This window comes from Triturus cristatus, chromosome 7 (genome assembly GCF_964204655.1).
Source record: "Triturus cristatus chromosome 7, aTriCri1.1, whole genome shotgun sequence".
In the NCBI taxonomy this organism is placed as follows: Eukaryota; Metazoa; Chordata; class Amphibia; order Caudata; family Salamandridae; genus Triturus; species Triturus cristatus.
Genome location: NC_140590.1, coordinates 1,027,327,617 through 1,027,341,340, shown reverse-complemented (window position 1 = coordinate 1,027,341,340; position 13,724 = coordinate 1,027,327,617). Strand labels below are relative to the sequence as shown.

General features: G+C 46.4%; 1 protein-coding gene across 2 annotated transcripts in view; it reads right to left on the bottom strand.

Moving 5' to 3' along the window:
- The window catches only part of LOC146811051 (uncharacterized), a 252,120-nt gene that overhangs the window by 24,872 nt on the left and 213,524 nt on the right, over positions 1-13,724 (bottom strand). The window contains exon 4 of one of the 2 annotated variants that reach the window (XM_085614486.1): positions 1,625-1,837. The exons of the other annotated variant lie outside the window; for it this stretch is intronic. Coding sequence (XP_085470612.1) covers positions 1,757-1,837 — 81 coding nt within the window. The 3' untranslated portion in view covers positions 1,625-1,756. Of the gene's footprint in view, positions 1-1,624; positions 1,838-13,724 lie in introns of those variants that run through there. 2 annotated transcript variants of the gene reach the window in all.

Genomic DNA, 13,724 nt, shown 5'->3' with positions numbered 1-13,724 from the left:
TGTAACACACTTAGCTTTATAGATTTGCATTAATTCCACAACCGGCCTTTTGCTCAGTTTTCTAGCAAAGTTAGTTGGTGAGGCCGTGGCTTTAGAAAATAATACTTTTCTTGCTAAAACAACATGAGACCAAGTCCCCCTTTGATCAAAAAGGATGCCCACATAAGAAAATCTGTTAATAAACTCAACCTTGTTATTATTGATAAAAATGTCTCGCCATTTTGCACTATTTCTTCCGCATTTCATAATGAAAGTTTTTGAAGTGTTTACTTGAAGGCCCAGGTTGTGCATAAATGTTGAAAAACTGGACATTACTCTTTGTAGTCCGAGTTGTGTACGTGACATTAAAACAGCATCATCGGCATACAGTAAGGCTGGGATTGGGCGCTTATCAATGTATGGCAGATCCTGACACTGGCTAACTAAAACTTGATCTAGACCGTTTATATACAAAGTAAAAAGGAAGGGGACCAGAACACATCCTTGTCTTAACCCTTTCCTTATGGGACACTTAGCAGTACACTCTCCCATGTTTCCATAGCGGACCATGGCATGGAGGACTCGATATAGCTCCCTTATGAAATTTATGAGTGGAATTTCCACACCCATTTCCTCTAAGATACTCCAGAGTTTATTATGTCTGACACAGTTGAACCCGGAACTAAGATCTACTTAGTCCAGATATATCTTCCCGTGCTTGGCCCGGGTATATTTGAACAGGATGATGTTTAAATTTAGTCCCTGTTCGATTGTACCTAAGCCCTGTCGGAAGCCATATTGTAATTCAGTAATCACACCAGCATCTTCAGCCCATATCTGCAATCTATTCAATAAAATACGACCAGCCACTTTAACAAGAGAGCCTAATAGAAAAATTGGTCGGTAACATATAGGATTGTTGCGGTCTTCCTTCTTAAAGATTGGGACAAGGATCAGTTCTGACCAAGATGGAATGAAACCATGATAACAACATGCTGTCAATACTAAGATTAGTAGTGGACCCCAAAGGGGTAAATATGACTCCGTCCGGACCTAGAGCTTTACCACTCGCACTTGCGTTAATAGCACAAATAACTTCGTCCAATGTTAAGTGGACATCTATTTGGCAGAGATTGGATAATTCTAACTCCGGTGGTTGTCTGGACACGGACGGTGATACCACCTGGTCTTTATCATTATACATAAATGAAAAATAGTCATCGCCAATAGTTAGCTCTATTGATGGTAAATCTCTAGGGGCTACAAAAAGGTGCATTAACTGCCTTCCAGAAACGTGTATTGTCTCTAAGTATAGAGGCTTCATGCAGTGCCCGCCAAGATTACCCTCTCCGGGCGTCCCTGCGTACTTTAAGGGCACATCTATATGCCCTTCTGGCCATCTTATTTTCCGTCGGGTTTCTGACAGGTTTATGTAAAACATTTTTCAGGTCTGAGTGGGATTTGGTACATTTAGAATCAAACCATCCCTGCTTATTATTATGGGATTTTTTGTTTTCCACAAGTAGGCCTCTCTTGACCTCTAAAGTAATTAACCTAAAGGAATGAAAATGTGCCTAGCTGTGGTGCTGGTAAGTTTCAATTCTATTAAGAACACGGAGGAGAGGATTATGACTTCTTCCTTCGCTTTATTTTTACAGCAGCACATTTTTTATAAAACAATAACAAACTACATTTCCCATGAACAGTAGGGAAATAAAAGTCTCAAAACAGAAGTCCTTTCACGCTGTCCACACTCCCGCAACCCAGCATAGTTCTTTCACGCTGTTTCCTCTTCCTCTTTCTTCGCGCGAACCATTTCTTGGCGGATTTCACGTCTCTGGTTTGGATCCTTCGTTTCCTGAAAGAACAGGCAGTGTCAAAGAACCGTACCAGAACCAATTAAATTGCAGAACAACAAAAATACCAGAAACATGGCCATGGTCATCACATAAGGAAGCAACACAGCTTCAAAAGACCCATGAGCGGATTACTTACACCAGAACGGGGAGTGCCCAAGTCTTCAGAGGTCATTGGGTGGGATAATCCTTGCCTCCGTGTCTTTAATATAATTGAAACTTACGAGCACCACAGCTAGGCAAATTTTCATTCTATGTCAGGACCGGTAGCTCAGATTATGCCAGTTCAAAGCTTGTCAACCACCAACCGTGCCACTTCTAGCACCGGTTTGAAATAGAACGGGGAACCCTGAACAGGGATATGACTCGCTGAAATCGTTGAGCGGAAAGTATTAACTGAACGGTAAGCCAAGCCATCTTCCGCTAAACCCGCCAGGAAATTAAGGATGGGGACTACATAGGCCCCCACGGGATCGACACTCCGTCGCACACACCAACAACGCCTTCTGTTCCATGCTGATCAGTATCTCTTGGTCGTGCTGTCCGCCCATGTCTTTGCAAGCAACTTCTCAGCATGTCCCGAATGGCCTGTGAGCGACCAGCGATGCCAGAGATCCACCAGGCCATCATCCTCCACATCCCCTCTACTACCAGCTGATGGGGAATGAGATCGGGATTGAGGAGAATGTGAGGAAAGTGGGGGAGTCGAATTGGAGAATCCCAAGAATTTCCAGTAGAGCTGGAAACCAGACTTGAGACCTCCATAAGGGTGTGATCAGCACAATTTCCGCCTGTTGGCGCGGAGTAGAGCGGACACCCGTGTGATCATAGCAAAAGGAGGAAAGGCATAGCCCTGCTCCTGCTGCCACTCCTGAAGATACCCACCCGTCGCCTCCACTTGAGGATCCGGCTGCCAACTGTGCAATTACGACCCCGTAGGGTATTTAAGAAAAAGGTACAGACCCTCACAAAGGCGTTCACAGCAAAAACAGGGAAAATACAGTCCCACTAGGGCGCAAACTGGGTGGCAGGAGGCAAGGCTGAGCTCTCAGAAGGGCAGCGCGTGTCAGCACTCTGATGCCAGTGCCTGACTCGCGCTCCCCATAGAGAGTGCACTACGCCCCCTGGCGGTGGGAGAATCACACCGCACTTCTGTGGGGAAACCAAGTCACGTGAGGTATGCCAAATGCGTCCCGCGAGCTGTAGTGGAATCTGCGGAAACAGAAATACAATCAAGCGTAGCAAAACACCATCTACAAAAGCCTTTCTTAACCCGCCAAACAGGAGAAAGAAATGAAATCGACTTATCTTGCTGCTGAGCAGCGAAGGAAGAGGAAACAGTGTGAAAGGACTATGCTGGGTTGCTGGCGTGCGGACAGCGTGGTAGAACTCCTGTTTTGAGACTTTTACTTCCCTACTGTTCATGGAAAATGTAGTTGGTTATCGTTTTTTTTAAAATGTGCTGCTGTAAAAAAAAAGCAAAGGAAGAAGGCATAATCTGAGCCTCCCGTCCTGACATAGAATTCAGGACTTCCACATGAGAAGCAGTCTCATCGAGACAAACTGAAAAATCTGATTTACATTTGGTTAGAAGTGTCTTTGTGAATTCAGTTGGTTCCACTTAAGGCCAGCGCAATGAGTATCTATTATTTTTATTCAGGGCGATACTCTGTACAATGTGTTCTGATGTACCCTTTTTGTTTAACACGTTGCATGGAAAGTCAAATGTAATGCTTATAGGGAAATGATCACTCATTGCATTGGTATGAGTCACAAAGTTATTCAACCTACTTGAATGTCTGTGTGATATCAAAATATAATCAATAATTGAAAGCAACCCTCTACCATTGAAAGTACACCTTAAGGGGCCCTTAGGAGAACATAATTCATTAGTAAATCCGAGATCGAATGAAAACATGATTGTACTTAGATGACCCCCGAATGTTGTATGGAGGAAGTGGTCGAAATCAGCTCCAACATCAGACGTTATTACACATATACCTCCCTTAGTATGCGAGCACAATACAGAAGTAAAATCCCCTCCCCAGATAACACACACACATCTTCATCCATTTCCTTCTGTATATTTTTGAGGACCCCCACAGTCTGAGCTTTAGGGATATTGTTATAAAAATTCAACAGGGCAATATAATGCTTTTTATTCACATAACACATCACAATCTGATACTAGAAGTCTGATATCATAAGTTCGATCTTTTTTACTCAATTTCTTTTTATTCAATTGGACACATATGTGCACAAGCCACCCTTATTCCTCCTGTGTGCTGATACTATCACTGGAGAGTTGAATGTTTTATAACCGTTAATATGCAAGGTGTTCTCCAGCCAGGTTTCTTGCAGGCATAGTATAGTAAAATCCTCTACAAAATCTAGTCATAAGGGATTAGTGAATTTAGTGCGCAAACCTGCCACGTTCCAAAATAGTACGTCGCAGGTTGGTGTCCTAACACTGTCTCTTTTACTCTGTTCTTTATGATTGCAATAGATCATTGTGTTGTGAATTATTGAAATAGATCACTGTGTTGTGAGATAGACCAGAGTGAACCATTCGTAGAAGCAGACGTAGATGGTCATCCCATTACATTCTTGATTGATAATGGAGCTACCCGTTCTACTGTGAGATCTGCAGTAGTCCCAAACCTGCCCCTCTCGGGAAAATCGAGCCAAATTGTAGGAGTCTCTAACAAAAGAATGACAAACCCTTTGATGGAAGAGGTACCGGTGAAAATTGGAACCTTTCAGGATCACCATCAGTTCGTGGTGTGTGATTCGACTCCAGTATGTTTGCTAAGGAGTGATCTCTTGTGCAAATTAAATTTGTTTTTGTGTCATCATTTTTTATGGGATACCAAAAACACAGTATTGCGATGAACGCACAGTATGATACAAAATGGAAATTACAACATAGTCTATACATCAATGGGGGAGGGGGACCTGGGGGGGAGATGGCAGGTGTCGGGAAAGGGAGGGAGGGGAGAGAAGGGGGGAGTGTAACAATGTAGAGAGACATATCATCCACATAAACAGCACAGCAAATCGAACAGCTTGATGTTTGGCACTAGCCCAGTACAATAGGCATCAGATAGGGTGCCTCTGTCATTCCCCCTGGGGGAAGGGTTGAAGGGGGACAAGGCGTCGATTAGGGAGGAAAGGAGGAAGGGGGAAGGAGGGGAGGCTAAGGGGGATGTGTGGGGGTGACTGGGAGTTTATGCAAGGAATGAGGAAGTGGGGGGAGGAGGCTGAACTGATGGGCATCTGCTGCAATCTGGACAGGTGGCCAATGACATCTGGAGAGGACATTAGTGTGGGGCCTCCCGAAGAAAGGGAGCTCATGTCTGTGCAAACACCTCTACCTGATCCTGTGTGTCGTAAATAACACGTTTGTGGACGCTGTTTGAATCATCGCCCCCATCCAGTCCTCTTGCAAGGGGGGGGAGTGGGCGACCTCATTGCCAAAGGATGCAAAGCTTGGCTATGGATAGCGCTGTGTGTAGGAGGAGCGTTGTGGGTGAGTGATGTCCGGGTAGTCTCTGATATCGTGCAGAAGGATAATGAGGGGGTGAGGGGAAGGCGTAAAGGCATGGACCCTACTAGGGTGCCCCTGTTATAGGACCAGAAGGGTTGAATAGAAGGGCAATCGCAAAGAATGTAGGGGCGGTCACAGCGTGCGCCCAGACATCTCCAACACCTCGAATGAGGCAGGAGGATGGCCCTCTGCAGCTTCGTAGGGGCTCAGTTCTACTCATGAAAAGGGTTGTGAGAATAAGTGTTTTGTAAGGGTGCCATAGAGTACCGCCATCACTCCCTAGTGCCGGCCCCAAACTGACAGATAGTTCACTATCGGAAAGGATTGGATGGCCCAAGGGCGAGGACCAAGACATCGCCCCAGACAGTGTTACAGCTGCGGGTACTGCCAGGCCTGCTGCACGTGTAAATGAAAACAAGTTACTTACCTGTAACTACAGTTATCCAGTATTGGTATCTTTCATAGATTCACATGCCTGAATCATTCCCCGTCGCCGAGGCGGGAGTCTCGGTAGATAAAAAAGTAGTGCCAAAAAATAATTAGTAGTAGTAGTAGTAGTAGGCCCAAAGAAAAAAGGCCCTAAGGCCTATATCTTAGAAGCCTATCTACTTCGTTATGTAAAATAACCCAAGAATTGGTAACAACCAATCAGACATCAGCACCCTTCTAGAACCCTCTCAGCAGAGCCAGCTCTCCTCAGATTTTCCTAGCACGAGTGGGAAGCTTATATCCCAAACATAGAGAACTGACTCTGCGGGGAGGAGGGTGGGTGCATGTGAATCTATGAAAGATACCAATACTGGATAACTGTAGTTACAGGTAAGTAACTTGTTTTCTTATCCAGTATTGGGGTATCTTTCATAGATTCACATGCCTGAATCAGAGTAGCAAGCAGTATGCCAAGCATACAGTCGTTTGCGGATGGTGGGAGACTATTGCTGATACACTCCCAATTACGCCCGCAATTTGATAGTAGAATGCATAAAATGTCCTCTGTTAAAATCCAAACATGTATCTTACACCAAGAAAAGACAATGTAGCTTTAAAATATATCAATTATAAACAGCAAATTGAAAAGGCATAAATACACACCACTCAGGAAGTCATTCATAAAAGCAAACATATATCTGACCTTAGTTTAGAAGATGTTGAAGTACGGCTTGTCCTACCGCTGTATCTTCCTGCAGAGTAGATTGCAGACAGTAGTGCTTCGTGAATATGTGAACATTCCTCCACGTTGCAGCACGACAAATATTCTCCAAGGATACTCCTGCGAACAATGCAGTAGATGCTGCCATAGTTCTAGTAGAATGCGCCTTGGCCTTCCTTTGTAACGGTTTATTGGCTTTATCATGACAAAAATGGATTGTAGAAGCCAACCATCTGGCAATAGTCGCTTTAGTCACAGCAGACCCAAGTGTAGCTTGACCATAAGCTATGAGCAATTGATTAGACCGCCTGATGTCCTTAGTCCTTTGCAAGTAAAATTTCAGACAACGTTTTACATCCAGTGAATGTAACGCTCGCTCAGAAAGAGTGGCTGGATTTGGGAAGAAAACTTTTAGCTTCACTGGCTCATTTAAGTGGAACTGAGTCGGAACTTTAGGGATGAATCGTGGATTTGTCCTGAGAGTAACAAAGTCTTTAGAGAACTGCAAAAAAGGCTCTGAGATGGTGAACGCTTGAATCTCACTGACTCTTCGAGCCGATGTAAGAGCCAAAAGAATAGCCACCTTCCATGTTAAAAATTTTAGCTCAGCCTTGTGCATAGGTTCAAACGGTCTTTTCATTAATTGAGCTAGAACTGTGTTCAACTCCCACTCTGGGGGAGGTGCACGAATTGGTGGAAAAACACGGAATAGTCCCTTCATAAATTGTTTTATTAATGAAGAGGAACAGAGCGAAGGCTTAGAAGTACTCTTCCTGAATCTTGATAGAGCCGCAAGATGAACTTTAATTGATGAGAAAGCAAGCCCAGATTTGGCTAGGGATAACAAATAAGGAAGGATTTGTTCTACTGGAGCTTGTAAAGGATGGACATCCTTGCCCTCGCACCAATGACAAAATCGTTTCCACTTTAAACGATAAGTTTTCAAAGTACTTTGCGCGCGTGATGGTTAGATCTTTATATTCTAGGAAATCAGGAGCCATGCGTGCAAGTGCAGCGACTGTGGATCTGGATGGAGTATTTGACCCCTTTCCCTTGTCAACATCGTCATTGTTGGTATTAGACAAATGGAGCTGTGAGCTAGAAGAAGGAGCTCCTGGAACCAGTATTGCCTTGGCCAACGGGGTGCAATCAGGATGAGGCGGCAATGTTCCATCTTCACTTTGCGGATCACTTTCGCAATTAGTGGTATCGGGGGAAAAGCGTACGCACAAAGCCCTGACCATCTCATGGACAGGGCATTTCCTCTTGATCCCTGTTGAGGGAATCTGCTTGCGTAATAGTGGCATTTCTTGTTTTCCTTTGTAGCAAACAAATCCAGTGCTGGCTTGCCCCATGATTGAAAAATTTCGTCTAGCTGCTTCTGCTCTATCTCCCATTCGTGACAGCCTGCCAGAGATCTGCTTAGGTTGTCGGCCAACGTGTTGTGAAGGCCCCTGACGTGCTCCGCTCGTAAGGTTATCTTGTGTGTTGTAAGCCATTCCCATAGTTCCTGAGCTTCCTGCGAAAGGGACAGTGACCTCGTTCCTCCCTGTTTGTTGACGTAATACATGCTGGTCATGTTGTCCGTCCAGACCAGCACTGAGGCCCCTGCAATCCTTGGGAGGAACGCTTGCAGAGTGAGAAAAATGGCGCGAAGCTCCAGTCTGTTGATATGCTGTTGGCGGTATTCCTGGGACCATCGTCCCTGAATTTGCAAATCTTGGAGATGTCCTCCCCACCCCTCCATGGAGGCGTCTGTTGTTACCACGAATTCTGGAGGAGACGTTAGAAAAGGAAGGCCCGGAGCCAGGTTTTCCATCTGCGACCACCAATGCAGAGGGACCATCATTTGAGGCGTTATTGTGATGGAGTCGTTGAACGATCACACGGCCTGCTTCCATTGTAAATGTAACTGTTCCTGCAGAGGTCTCATTCGGAGCCGTGCTAAAGGTACAAGATTTATTGTTGATGAACACATCCCCAGAAGAGACGCAAACCTCCGGACAGAAACTGACTTTCTTCTTGAGATTGAAAGTGCTAGCTTTTGTAAACGAAGCTGACGTTCCTCTGACAAGAATGCCTTGCATTGTCTGGTGTCCAGCATTGCTCCCAGAAACTGAATCCTTTGACAAGGGAGCAGTTGTGATTTGCTTTTGTTGAGAGTGAGGCCTAAGCTTGAGAATAGACTTAGGCATTCTGAAACTGCCTCTACGGTAGTCTGCTTCGAAGGGCCTTTGAGCAGCCAGTCGTCCAGGTACGGGAATACTTGTATTCCCTGTGACCTTAGAGTCGCTGCTACTGGTGCGAGACACTTTGTAAAAATTCTTGGAGCAGATTTCAGTCCAAACGGAAGGACTTTGAACTGATAGTGGACGCCAGCCACTACAAATCGCAGGTACTTGCGATGCTTGGGAAGGATAGGAATGTGGAAGTACGCGTCCTCCAGGTCCAGAGAAGCCATAAAATCCCCTTTGTTCAGGCAGCTCAAAACTTCGGCCAGTTTAACCATCCGAAAACTCTGCTTCTTTAGAAATTTGTTGAGCTTGCGGAGATCCAGAATCGGGCACCACTCCCCTGACTTTTTCTTTATGAGGAAAAATCGAGAATAGAACCCGGTTCCCTTCTGGGGCGAAGGAACCTTCTCTATTGCGTTCTTGCGGAGCATTATTAAAGCATCTTTGAACAATAAATGAAGACGAGGGGGAGGGGGACCCCTGGGCGGGGCAGTAGGAGGTTGTTTTAGGAACTCCAGGGTGTGACCGTTTCTGACTAGGTCGATGACCCAATGATCCGAGGTGATTTCCTCCCAATTGTGTGCAAAAGTTGTTATCTTTGCTCCCACTGGGAGGGAAGGAGGGATGACTGGCGTCCAGCGTAAATCATTGCTTCTTGTTGGCGTCGCGACCCTGATTGTTCGATCGCCTTCTTCCTCCCTGACGAGAGAAACTATTCGAGGAAGATTGCCTGTATGATGATCGTCCATAAGGCTGTCTATATTGAGATTGATATTGTCTGTTTTGCTGACTTTGATAATTTCCCCTTGATACAAAGCCTCGTCCTCTTGCACCACGGAAAGATCCCCGTTTGTATTGAAGAGCAGCTAGTGACTTAGCTGTGTCCGTATCAGACTTGATCGCTAGGAGGGCCTCGTCTATATGTTTCCCAAACAAGGATTCTCCATCATAAGCCATATCAATGATTTTGGCTTGAACCTCTGGCCTATTAGATGTAGCCTTAAGCCATCCTTGACGCCTAAGGACTGCAGCCCCTGCAAGTTGCCTAAAGTTGGTATTTGCAATATCCAGAGCACAGTCTATGATCTCTGATGCGGCTCGTTCTCCCTCTAGAAGTATCTTCCTTGCCTCTTGTTGACGATCTTCAGGAATGAGGTCTATAAATTCCGAGAATTCTGACCACATCTGACGGTCATAGCGACCAAGTATGGCCAAGGACTTTGCAGCTTTGATAGAAGTTGCCGCCATAGTAGAGAACTTCTTACCGATCAGATCCAATCTTCGCCCTTCCCTATCCGGCGGCGTTGATATCGGCATAGCCGGATTTTCGGACTTTTGTTGAGCAGCCTGCGATATAACGGAATCTGGTCGGGGATGACCGATTAGACAAGAGGGCGTTTCTGGAGGAGCACGATATTTCTTATCAATACGAGGGAGGACCGCAGGTACGGAAGCAGGTGTCTTCATAATCTTTAACCCCTCATTCCAAATAAAATCGATGATGGGAATTGCTCTGGTAATTTTTCTTTGTTCCTCTTTAAAATCATGGAGGAAACAATCTGTATGCTCCACAGTGACTGGTAGTTGAAACCTGACTGCGGCACGTTGCATTAAATTGTGAAAGCCACCTATATCCTCTGGAGGGGAATCCGATGGCTGCGGAATGGGTGGAGAAGGCATGGGAATAATGTAATCATCCCAAGGATCCAGAGTGGTGTCTTTATCCGGTACTTCACCTTCAACGATATCTTACTCATCCGAGGAAATGGTATCATGGTGCGATTGTGTCCCCGAACTAGCAGTGTGAAGCGGTGAATTTGGAATGTCCGTATGTGACTCTTCCGTCGGTTGTAAATTAGGAAGAGGTTGTTGTGGAGGAAAGCGTTGGCGGTAATCAGCCAGCATGGCCTGAAGATCTTGAATCAGTGTAGGCGGGAGATGACTCGTCTCTCTACGTTCCCAATCCCTTGAGGGATGCCTGTAAACTGGTGTAGCAAGGCCTTCCTGGTAGGCATGCTCATGATAGTCTTCTTCCTCATCCACCTCTTGACACTTTATATGTAACTCCGAGGGGTGCCTAGCTATTCCAAAAGGACCCTCATCATCCTCCTCTTCAAAATCATCTCCTTCCGCATAAGAGTCCAAGATATGCGAAGGCAGCAAAGGAGAAATATTACTGTAATCCTGTTTATGAAAAGTTTTTAACTGAATATGCGTGTACGCAATAGGCGTAACGTGAGTAGTTGGTGGAATCCCTTTAAGGAAACCTCTCGTCGACGGATTTGCTGCCTTCTGAGGCGTCGACGGGATCGTCATCGTCGACGGGATCGTCATCGTCGACGGGATGGCCGTAGTCGACGAGGTCTTCGCCGTCGACGGAATAGTCGTCGTCGACGGAATAGTCGCCGTCGACGGGGTCTTCGCCGTCGACGGGGTCTTCGTCGTCGACGGGGTCTTCGCCGTCGACGGGGTCTTCGTCGTCGACGGGGTCTTCGCCGTCGACGGGGTCTTCGCCGTCGACGGGGTCGTCGTCGACGGGGTCTTCGTCGACGACGGGGTCGTCGTCGTCGACGGGGTCTTCGTCGTCGACGGGGTCTTCGTCGTTGACGGGATCTTCATCGTCGTCGACGTGGTCTTCGTCGTCGACGGGGTCTTCGTCGTCGATGATCTCGTCGACGATGTCGTTAACAGAACTTCCTTAAAGCTCGACGTCGACGCAATTGTCGACGGAGTCTTAGACGTCTTAGGAGACATGATAGGTGACGATATCGAAGTAGTGGAGACTGTAGCCGTCGACAGAGGAGCAGAAGAAGTCACAGAGATTGTATATGAAGATCCCACTGACAAAGTCTTAACCTGAGATTTACTCACAGTTTAAGTAGTTGAAGACTTCTTGGATCTGTCAGAGTCTTGTGACTTCTGTGAATGGTCAGAAGTTACATGAGAGGCCTTATGATGTTTTCCCCCTTCACTGGAAGAACTATCAATATCAATATCATCTTGCTAGATGTCGAGGCCCTGTCATCCTCCTCAGCCGAGGAAGATTTCAACCATAACAATACTCTTGCCTCTCTGTCCCTTAAGGTCTTAGGAGGGAAAGTCCGGCAAATTCTACAGTCCTTAGCAACATGCTTAGGATGAAGACAGTAAATAAACTCCTCATGCTGGTCGTCTACATGGACCCTCTTCTTATCACAGGTCCTGCAGGGTCTAAACAAAGCTTTTTTGTCAGACATTACTGAAGAAAAGAAGAAACTGAGTAGGCACTCAGGGAGACTCCCTTCCACACGACGTGCGGTGAAAATCTGAGGAGAGCTGGCTCTGCTGAGAGGGTTCTAGAAGGGTGCTGATGTCTGATTGGTTGTTACCAATTCTTGGGTTATTTTACATAACGAAGTAGATAGGCTTCTAAGATATAGGCCTTAGGGCCTTTTTTCTTTGAGCCTACTACTACTACTACTACTAATTATTTTTTGGCACTACTTTTTTATCTATCGAGACTCCCGCCTCGGCGACGGGGAATGATTCAGGCATGTGAATCTATGAAAGATACCCCAATACTGGATAACCCAAATTCCTCCTGTAATTGAACTAAAGGTTTCAAGTCGCTGTCCAGTAACACCTGGTCCAGTGTCCGTATGCCCGTTTCCATCGGGGCCAACGGACATTTATACGGATGCTGTTGTTGCCCCATATCGGTGTCTTGGTGTGTAGACAGTGGTCTATGCCTAAAAGGCAGTGCGGATGGTGCCTTGCCTTGTATGTAGCCTGTATCACAGGATGTGGAGGAGGTAATTGGTGTGTGTGGTCCTAATATAGGGGGCCAAGGCCATCGGCAAACGCGAGGAGTGAGCGTTCTGTTGCGATCCACATGGGGTCCGGCGTATTCGGGAGCAGATAAGCGAGCGAAAAGAGATGAAGGGCTAAATATTAGTGTTCTACAGACGGTAGGTCAAGCCAACCACAGGAGCGGCAGACCATAAGTTTGGACGCGGCTAAGCGGGGGCGGCTGGAACTCCAAACAAAGGACCATATTCGGGTGTCAATGAGGGATAGAGTAGTTAGAGGCACTATGATGGTTAGCATTCCCAAGGTGTAGTTAAAATGTGGCAGTGTAATCATTCTACCGCCTGTACTCTGCCCCACATGGAAAATCCCAGAAGGGACCATTTGTCGAAGTCTGATTTCATCTGTGCGATCAGGGGTGTCAGGTTATCCACAACCATTCCTAACCAGGATCCCCGGGCACTTGAGCCGTGAAGATTTCCATCGGAAAGGGTAGCCATGGATCACTGCTTTGGTGTTGCCTAAGGAGAGTGGAAGGGCCTTGCTTTTGTCCCAATTCACCTTGCAACCGGATAGGGCTGCAGAGTCTTCGATCACTTTTAGTAATGCTGGTAGGAAGCGTGGGGTATCCATAAGTGTAACCAGAATATTGTTGGCATATAAATATATTTTTGAGAGGTCACCCGTGATGGGTATGTATGCCTGCTATAAGCAACGAGTGGCGAATGACAGAAGCCAAGGGCTCCTTTGGCAGTAAGAACAAGAGGGGCGAGAGTGGGCAACCCAGACAGTAGCCTATCCAGATATGAAAGGTATCTGAGAGGAACCCCAAATATGAATACGCCCTCCAACACCATTGCTCTAGATGGCGGTGTTTGGGTACTGAGGGGTGACTGGAGTAAAGGCGGGTGAGGGAGGCAATCTGACCCTCCCGTTCAGTACGACGAAGGGACGCCTGTTTGTTGGCCACGGCTGCATCTCTCATCAGCTGCCCGTCAATGGTTGCTTTTGCGGCCACCCATAATATCCTGCAGGAGTCTACTGCTATCTTGTTGCCACCAGGTAAGCAGATAGGTGGGCTCATAAATGGGTCTTGCCCTGAGGTGAGCGGTATCACTGCACATTCAGGCATCATGGTTTACGGCCCATGGAGGCTAGGCCCATGTTGAGGG